This window comes from Penaeus vannamei, chromosome 43, assembly GCF_042767895.1.
Source record: "Penaeus vannamei isolate JL-2024 chromosome 43, ASM4276789v1, whole genome shotgun sequence".
Classification (NCBI taxonomy): domain Eukaryota; kingdom Metazoa; phylum Arthropoda; class Malacostraca; order Decapoda; family Penaeidae; genus Penaeus; species Penaeus vannamei.
In genome coordinates this window covers 21,091,099-21,101,098 of record NC_091591.1, presented here as the reverse complement: position 1 = coordinate 21,101,098, position 10,000 = coordinate 21,091,099, and the positions used below count along the sequence as shown (strand labels likewise).

General features: G+C 39.7%; 1 protein-coding gene across 1 annotated transcript in view; it reads left to right on the top strand.

Annotated features, from left to right (window-relative positions):
• LOC113803954 (cell adhesion molecule Dscam2) overlaps positions 1-10,000 on the top strand; it is a gene marked incomplete at its 5' end in the record, with an annotated part of 610,085 nt that overhangs the window by 521,869 nt on the left and 78,216 nt on the right. The window contains 2 exons of the mRNA XM_070119178.1: positions 4,576-4,860; positions 7,005-7,127. Coding sequence (XP_069975279.1) covers positions 4,576-4,860; positions 7,005-7,127 — 408 coding nt within the window. The remainder of the gene's footprint in view (positions 1-4,575; positions 4,861-7,004; positions 7,128-10,000) is intronic.

The following is a 10,000-nucleotide window of genomic DNA, read 5'->3' as shown; positions in this document are numbered from 1 at the left end:
AACACCACACAGACTCACAAACTAACCCACACACGTTCAACCCCCACCCCCACCCCCACCCTCAACCCCACACAAACTCCCCCCAACGCCACAGCTCCAGAACAGAAACTCCCAGACCGTAGAAAGGGGAACACCGGCTCCGACCGAGACAGATGCCAGTGTGTTTCCTCCGAAGGGAAAATTGTCCCCAGAACCCGCAGGGCTTGACGGGATAACTGCCCTTGTCAGTCACAGCCGGTGCCTTGTTCCCTGACCCGCTTCCCGAGGTTCGTGGCTTATGGCTCTGGGAGGAGCGGGAGGGGGAGGGGAAGGCAAGAGAAAGAGGGAAGGGGATGGGAGAAGGATGGAGGGGGATGGGAGAAGGGATGAGAAAGGAGGGGAAAGGGAAGTAGGGAGTAAAGGAAGAGAGAGAGAGGAAAAAGGGAGAAAGGAAAAAAAAGAGGGAGAAGGGATGTGGAAGGAGAGGGGCGGGATAGGGAGAAAGAGAGGGAAAGAGATGGAATGCAGGGAAAGGGAGAGGGATAAAGAGGGAGGGAGAGGGAGATGGGGAGGCACACGAAGGATGGGGGGAGGAGGGAGTGAGAGGGATGGAAAGTATGGGACAGTAGAGGGAAGGAGGGAAGAGGGAGACGGATTGGAAGGAGGGGAGTGGTAAAGGAAGCGATAAGAAAGAGAGAAGGGTTGTGAAGAGGGGAAATGGTGAAGGGAAATGGGGATCAGAAGCGGGGAATAAGAGAAAGATGGATAGAAGTAGGGGTGCAGATGGAAATCTTTTGGAAGAGGGAGAAGAAAAATAAAAGAACGGAAAGAGAGAAAAGGGATTGTAAGGCTTATATAAAAGGAGGAGATGGAAAGAGAGAGAGAGAGAGAGAGAGAGAGAGAGAGAGAGAGAGAGAGAGAGAGAGAGACAGAGACAGAGCGAAAGAGGGAGAGAGCGAGAGAGAGAGAGAGAGAGCGAAAGTGAGAGAGCGAGAGAGAGAGAGATGGGGGTGGGAGCGAAAGTGAGAGAGCGAGAGATAAAGAGATAGATAGAGAGAGAGAGAGAAAGAGAGAGAGGGAGAGGGAGAAAGAGTCAGAAAGACACGAACACGAGGATAGAATAATATAAGAAGCTTAAGCATGACATGGAAAAATTAGAAAAGAAGAAGGAAAGAGTCTGTATATATTTCTCATTTTTGTCAGTTGCACAGAGAGACAAAATCGAAAAGAGAGAGAGAAAAGAATAGGAAAAAGATACAGAAAGAAAGAAAAAAAAAAAGGAAACCCAAAAAGCACAATAATATACACAAATGTTCCCAAGTTTAACTTTCATTTTCTCTCTCTTTTTTCTTCATTTTCTTTTCTTTTTTAATCAATTTTCTCCATTCCTTTCCCTGTTACATCTTCATTCTTTTCAGTTATAAGAAAACTCTAGCATAAAGTGATTGACATTATATGAGCTTACAACAGACATTTCCTACTTGTAATACACTTACAGTCACCCCCCCCCCACCTACTTACGGTGTACTTACATCACATCTCCTACCAACACTTTATTCACAATCACTCCCCGTACTTACGCTATACTTACAATTACCTCCCATTACTTACGTTATACTTACAAGTACCTCCCTTTACTTACGTTATACTTACAACTACCTTCCCTTACTTACAATATACATACAATCCCTTCCCTTACTTTTATTACACATAAAAACACTTTTTTTTGCCTATGATATATACAGCCCCTTCCCTTATTAACAATATATTGAAAATCCCTTATCTCACTTACAATATATATAGCCATTCCTTTACTTACAATATACTTACAGTTCATTCCTTCACTTACAATATACATGCAGTCCCTTCCCTTACTTACAATCCAATCCCTCCCTTACAATATACACACAGCCTCTTCCTTATTTACAATATATTTACAATCCCTTCCCATACTTACAATCTCTACCTCACTTACAATGACACTTATAATCCCTTCCTCACTTACAATCCCTTCCTCACTTACGATGATACCTACAATCCCTTTCCATACTTACAATGATATTTACAATCCCTTTCCTCATTTGCAATAATACTTACAATCCCTTCCCTCATTTGCAATCATACTTACAATCCCTTCTCTCACTTACAATATACATACAGTCCCTCCGGATACTAACATTCCACTCCAAGTGCTTAGGATTTTTTGACAGTTATCGGAGGCCCTCAGCCATAAATCCTCCGACAGGTGCACATTCGATTATGACCCCCGTTCAATTGACTCTGCATTCAAGCAAGCAAAAAAAAAAAAAAAAAAAAAAAAAAAAAAAAAAAAAAAAAAGCTAGAGAGAGAGAGAGAGATGGGGAGGGAGGGGGACAAAGAGAGATGTGGAGGGAGGGGGAGAGAGAGAGAGAGAGAGAGAGAGAGAGAGAGAGAGAGAGAGAGAGAGAGAGAGAGAGAGAGAGAGAGAGAGAGAGAGAGAGAGAGAGAGAGAGAGATGGGGAGGGAGGGGGAGAGAGAGAGATGGGGAGGGAAGAAGGGAGAGAGAGAGAGAGGAAGAGAGAGAGAGAGAGAGATGGCGAGGGAGGGAGAGAGAAAAAAAGAGAGTTAGCGACAGAGACGAGAGAGAGAGAGAGATGGCGAGGGAGGGAAAGAGAAAAAAAGAGAGTTAGTGACAGAGACGAGAGAGAGAGAGAGAGAGAGAGGAAAAAAAATTCGGATAATTGAACTATAATTGAACGGTAATATTCGTTGTATGAACGAGGTTTTGCCATATATCTTTTTCGTTTTACTCTTTTGTTTTCTTTATATCTAATTATGCTTTATTTCTTGATGTTTTTTTTCTTATCTATCGTTATCATATTTCTATATAATATTGCTGTTATTATTGTCATTTTCGTTATTCTTGATATTATTATTATCATAATCGTTATCATCATTATTATTATCATCGTTATTATCATCAAAACTGTTTACTATTACTTTTTTTCCTTTTTTTTTTTTGCTATCACTGTTATTATAGTTATTATTACTATCATTACTATTCTTATTACTATCTTTATCATTATTTTTTAAAAAGATTTTCATTATCATTCTTGTTATTATTACTACTACTTATTATTATTCTTATGCTAATCATTATCATCATCAATATCATCATCCTTATCTTTTTTTTTTTTACCATTCTTATCATCTTTACTATCATTACTATTTTATTGTTACTATTGTCATTGCTACCATTACCATTATCAGAAGCAATTTCATTTCCATCATCATATCATAATTTCTAATTTTTGTGTGATTTTTCTTATTTTCATACTCGAGGGAAAATCAGCTTTTGAAAGACAGAAAACCTTTTTCTTTTATTTTTATTTTTTTCGTTTTTCTTTTTCTTCTCCTTCTTTTTCTTTTCCGTCATCTAATTTCTTTTTCTTTTTCACCTTTTTTACTTACATTAGTAACTTTTTTTCTTCTTTTTCTTTCCCACATTTTTTCTTCCTTCAACCTTCCTTCCTTCCATCCTTCTTACCTCTTTTCCATCATCCTCAACCCCTCCTTCGCAATCCTATTCTCCTCCTTCTCATCCATCTCTCCCCCCCACACCATTCCTACCCCCATCCCTCCCCCCCCACCCATTCCTTTTACCCCACCCCCCATCCTCTCTATCCCCTCCCCCCTCCCCTACCCCCATCTATTGCCTTTCCCATCACCTCTTCTTCCTTCGTTATTACTCCTTTCCCATCTCCTCGCCTCCCCCCCCCCAGACTCCCCCTGCTGTTCTATCCCCCTTTCCTACCCCTTCTGTCCCCTCCTCTCTCCCCTCTTCCATTCCCTCCCCCACCCATCCAGATTCCTCCTATTCCCATCCTCCTACTCCCCCTTCCCATCACCCCAGTCCCCTCCTTTCTCTCTCCTTCCCTCCCTCCCATCCTCCTCCCTCCCTCCCATCCTCCTCCCTCCCTCCCTCCCTCCCTCCCCCATCCTTCCATCCCACTCACTTTGAGCACGTACGTGAAAGAAAAGAAAAAAAAAAAAGAAAAAAAATGCACACCTTTTAGTTTTTCTCTCTTTTTAAATTTCATTTGATGTGGGCGTTCATGTGACATATGGAGTTCTTGAACATCTAACAAAACCTTTGGAAATCCTCCTTGAACCGCTTGGGCGTCGAGAGCGTCCATTAGGGTGGGGGGGCGGGGGGGGGGGGAATATTCGCGGGACTCAATTTTTACTGAGCGCTTTTGGGTGTAAGTCCGGCGTGTGGGATTTCGTTTTTCGTTTTTTCGTATTTCGTCCTTTCTCTTCGTTTTATATATATATATATGTATGCATGTGAGTGTATGTGTATGTGTGTGTGTGTGTATATACATTGTGTATGTGTGTGTGTGTGTGTATACATTGTGTATGTGTGTGTGTGTGTATATACATTGTGTATGTGTGTGTGTATGTGTGTGTGTGTATACATTGTGTATGTGTGTGTGTGTGTGTCAAGCCCACTGTTTCCTTCAGCGAAAGGCATTTCGGGGACTCCTCGAGCCTCCAGGAGAGCAGAGCATTACCCTGAGGGTCGCCGCCGCTAATGCCCGAGTCCCGTGTTGCAGAGCCCCCCCAGATGGCGCCCTTCACCCTGCCGGGGTCCCTGTCGGCCGGGTCGCGCGTGGCGGTGCAGTGCGTGGTGACCCAGGGCGACCCCCCCGTCACCCTCAGCTGGCTGCACGACGACGCCCCCGCCACGTCCACCCCGGGCATCACCGTCACGCCCCTGGGCCAGTTCGTGCTGGCGCTCCTGATCGAGCGCCTGCAGCCGCACCACGCCGGCAACTACACGTGCGAGGCGCGGTCGCCGGCGGCCACGGCGACGCACTCGGCCACGCTCCACGTGCACGGTAATCAGCCCTGTCTTGCCCTGTGTTAAAGCCCTCTCTAACCCTCCCGTTGCAGTCCCGCCGGCCATCAAGCCCTTCGACTTCGGCTCGCTCGTGGCCGGCATGCGGACCACCGCCACGTGCACGGTGCAGACGGGCGACTCGCCCATGACGCTCAGGTGGCTGCGCGACGGGCGGCCTCTCACGCCCGCCGTCGACCTGCAGATCAGCCAGCACGACTCCTTCTCGTCCAGCCTCATCCTGACGCACGTGCGGCCCTCGCACGCCGGCAACTACACGTGCGAGGCCGAGAACCCGGCGCGCCAAGTGCGCTACACGGCGCAGCTCCTCGTGCGCGGTAACGTAGCCTTACCTCGCGACCCCCCCTCCCCCCCACACTCGCGAGGGAGAGGGGGAGGGGACCGCTCTCGCACCACCGAGCACTGCAACCGCACAGCACCGCATTTTTTAAATAAATCACACCGTTTCACTGCACCAATTATCTCCCCTTTTCTCCCTCTTCTGACGTCACCATCTTCTCCTTCCAGAGGTCGCACCCGTAGCACCAGCACTTCCCTGGCGTGTCGCAACCAGCACTTCATTTCCGGCACCGAACACTCGCTCTCCCGTTTTCTCTCCCCAGCGACACCTGGCAGCTGCACCCGGCACCTATATAAAGCCCCAGGGATCAGAGGATGGTCATTTGCATTCACTTTAGTCACGCCGACGGGTGCCGGGTGCGCCTGCCGTCTCGCCTTCCCTTCCTGAGCATGCTGGCTTTTGTGTTTTGGTCAACTTCCTAGTCGCTATTCAGATGCAGACGTGCAACAATGTGTATACACAAACACGCACACACACACATATAGATAGATAGATACATTGATAGATATGCATATACATATACATTTACACACACACACACACACACACACACATATATATATATATATATATATATATATATATATATATATATATATATATATATATATATATATATATATATATACAGATATAGATAGATAGATAGATAGATAGATAGATAGATAGATAGATAGATAGATAGATAGATATATAGATAGATAGATAGATAGATAGATAGAGATAGATAGATAGATAGATATACGCATATGTATATGTATATATATGTATATATATATGTATATATATATATATATATATATATATATATATATATATATATATATATATATATATATATATATATGGATATAGATATAGATATAGATAAATAGATAGATATGCATATACATATACATACACATATATATATATATATATATATATATATATATATATATATATATATATATATATATATATATATATATATATATATATATATATGTATATATATATATATATATATATATATATATATATATATATATATATATATATATATATATACATATATAGATAGATAGATAGATAGATGAATAGACAGACAGATAGATAGATAGATAGACAGACAGACAGATAGATACACACTTACCTATACACATACATATGTAGACAGACAAGACGAGCGGCCAAAGAACGCGAGTCCCCGAACGGACGCTTTGGCCAGCCGATTGAGACTCGTTCCAGCGTCACTTCCTTTTTCCAAATGACAAAGCTAATTTTCCTCGATATTAGCTATCAAGACTTGTGATTGCTTTTGTGAAGGGCTGAACACACAATTACAGACGCGTAGTTAGATTATGATTTTTTGGGATTGTATATATATATATATATATATATATATATATATATATATATATATATATATATATATGTATATGTATATGTATATGTATATGTATATGTATATGTATATGTATATATATACATACATATATATTTATATGTGCATATTTAAAAAGATATATATGCAGCAGGAATTATATATACATATATAAACACACAGATACAAATTCATGTAAGCATATGTGTATGCATACAACATACATGCCTATGCATACGCCCGTGTACATAAAACACACATAAGAAGAAATCTCAAACACACACACCAAATAAAAAATAAAAAATAAAAATAAAAATAAATAGAAAGAAAATAGAAAGAAAGAAAACATAATAATTGCAAATAGATGAATTTAAAAAGGTGCCCATCTGTATCCCCCCCTCCTTCCCTCCCCCCGCAGTGCCCCCCCGGTGGGTGGTGGAGCCCCGGGACGTGAGTGTCATCCGGGGGGAGGACGCCCTGCTCACCTGCGAAGCCACGGGGTTCCCTCAGCCCTCTGTCACCTGGAGGAGGACGCGACCAGGTAAGAAGCTGGAAGGGCTTGTAAGACGGTCTTTTGGAGGTAAGGAAAGGGATGGAAAGGAGAAGAAGAAGGAGAAGAAAAGGAATATGGGAAAGTCTGGTAAAATTTAGTAGTTTTATTGTGGTTTGGGACAGTGAAGGTATTCATAATAATAATGTGATAATAACTTTTATCAACGTTAATGATTTCAGTTATCAGTATCCCTATTCGTATTACTAACTAACAATTTTATTATAATTATTATTAACACTTTCTCATGATCATCATTCTTCTGATTATTGTTATTATTACGAGTATCATTTCTGGGAAGATGTTTTTTCTCCATTATCTATTCACTTCCTCAGATCTAACACCTCACGTGGGTCTCAAGTACATCAGGTGTGAGAGGTTTTAAACTTTTAAAATTATGAACTTGGAACAAAGAAAAGAAAGAAAACAAAATGAGGAAGAAAAGAGACACAAGCAGACAAACAAGCACACACATGCACACATACAAATACAAATACACGAACAAGTACACATGCACAAATAAACACGCACACAGACAAACACACGCATACACGAACTAGCACAAATGCACAAATAAACACGCACACAAACAAACACACACAAACAAACACACACAAATAAACACACACACAAACAAACACACACACAAACAAACACACACACATACAAACAAAGATGTAATAATCCGAAGCAAAAAGCATAACGCAAGACAAAGCAAGATAGATATAAGACAAGAAAAAAAAAAAGAAATACAAAACAAGACAGGACAAACAAACAATAAAAAAGGACGAAAAAAAAACAAACAAAAACAACTGGTGACGAAGAAAAAGAAGACAATTCGAAGTGAAACTCGATTTTCTCGTCTGATCTGAAGAAATAATTGAGTTTGAATTCAAAAGGAAGTTTTGTTGATTATGTTTTTTTTTTTTTTTTTTTTTTTCCTGGGACATTTTTTTCCAATAACGTTTTTTTTTTTGTCTCATGTGCCATTAGGACACGAGTCTGTTTGTTTGTTTGTTTGTTCAAAATGCGATTACTGATAATTCTCTGCTAATTAATTGATTAAGACACCTTCACATTAACTTTTTTCTTATCTTTATTTGATATGAATTATTCTCTTAACACGACTTAAAGATTTGTGAATGAAAACGAGCAGATAGGTAGACAGATGTGTGGTTGTGTTTGTTTATGTGTGGGTTTGTGTGTGTGTGTGTGTGTGTGTGTGTGTGTGAGTGTATGTGTGTATGTGTGTGTGTGTGAGTGTGTGTGTTTGAGTGTGTGTGTGACTGAGTGTGTGTGAGTGTGTATGTGTGAGTGTGTGCGTGTGTGTGAGTGTGTGTGAATGTATGTGTGTGTGTGAGAGAGTGTATGTGTGCGTGTGAGTGAGTGTGTGAGTGAGTGTATGTGTGTGTGTGAGTGTGTGTGCGTGTGTGTTTGTGTGTGTGTGCGTATGTGACTGAGTGTGTGTGTGTGTTTTGTTCTTCATCTTTTCCTTTCTTTTCACAGTTTCAAGCTTACTCTCCTCATTAACATATAACTGGGCACCACGAGTAAAAGGTCAGCCATTGGGTTTTTAGCTTCAAAGTTCAAGGTCTCGTTTCCCTGATGTATTGGAAACCCACGTGGCTTATTGCATTCAAGAAAACGAAGTATGTATGTGTGTGTTTGTGTGTGTGTTTATACATCATTGCTTCAGGCATTTTCGTTTCCATAATTAGTACTATAACTAGTAACTATAACTATATAACTATATAACTATATAACTATAATTAGTACTGTAACTAGTAATGATATAATTTCTGCAATCACTGTCATTATTGCAAATACTGAGACACTATAGTTATAACAAGTAAAGCACTAACAACAAGTACAACTCTATTAGCTGTGATATTACTCCCTCCACTACAACCATCACTGCCATAATATGTTGTACTACAACTATTGCTACTAGTAATAGTACTACTGCTATTTTCACTGTCGGTCCATTTCTGCTAGCGCTATAACTGTTAGTTCTATTACCATTACATTCATTCTTAGTTTTGGAACAAAGTGGTAAATATTGATAATTATACTGCTCTTGTTTTTATCTATTGCTATGTTGTTGAATTTCTTGCAAAGATATGCACTATTGCAGCTTATTGTATTCAAGGACAGTAGTGTCAGTGCTTCAGTGTTGATCTGAAATCCACATCAATTTTACGATTATTTTCATAGAAAAAGATCTAATTTGTTAATTAAGGAATCTGTCACATATACTGATTAGATTTCTGTAGTATATGATAAAATCTGTTGTTAAATCAAATTCATAATGAGGATGAAAGTAACGATGTTAGTCATGATAAAGATGAAAGCTGGATAATTATTATGATTGCAATGATAATTTGAATTATATTGTCATAATAAGGATGATAATGGCAAAAATATGGTTAATGATGTTCGTGTTAAAAACAATAGCAAGGATACCAGCAGTAGTAAGAACGATAATGATAAAATCCTCCACAAAAACGAATATCAACCTGTTAAAAAAATAACCGGATTAAAATGATGATGACAATGATAACAGAATAATGGAAATGATACAGTGCCTTTTCCACAACTACTTCATTCTAGATATAATAACAACAACAACAACTACTAACAATAATGATGATGATGATGGTGGTCATCATTATAATTATAATTATAACAATAATGCTAATGATAACAACAATGTTGATACTAATGACACTAATGACATTGATAATGATAATGATAAAGAAACAGTAATAGCAATGATAATGATAATGATAAAAATGATAATTACTAATAATAAGAACAATGGTGATACTAATAACAATAATAATAATAATGATGATAATAATAAT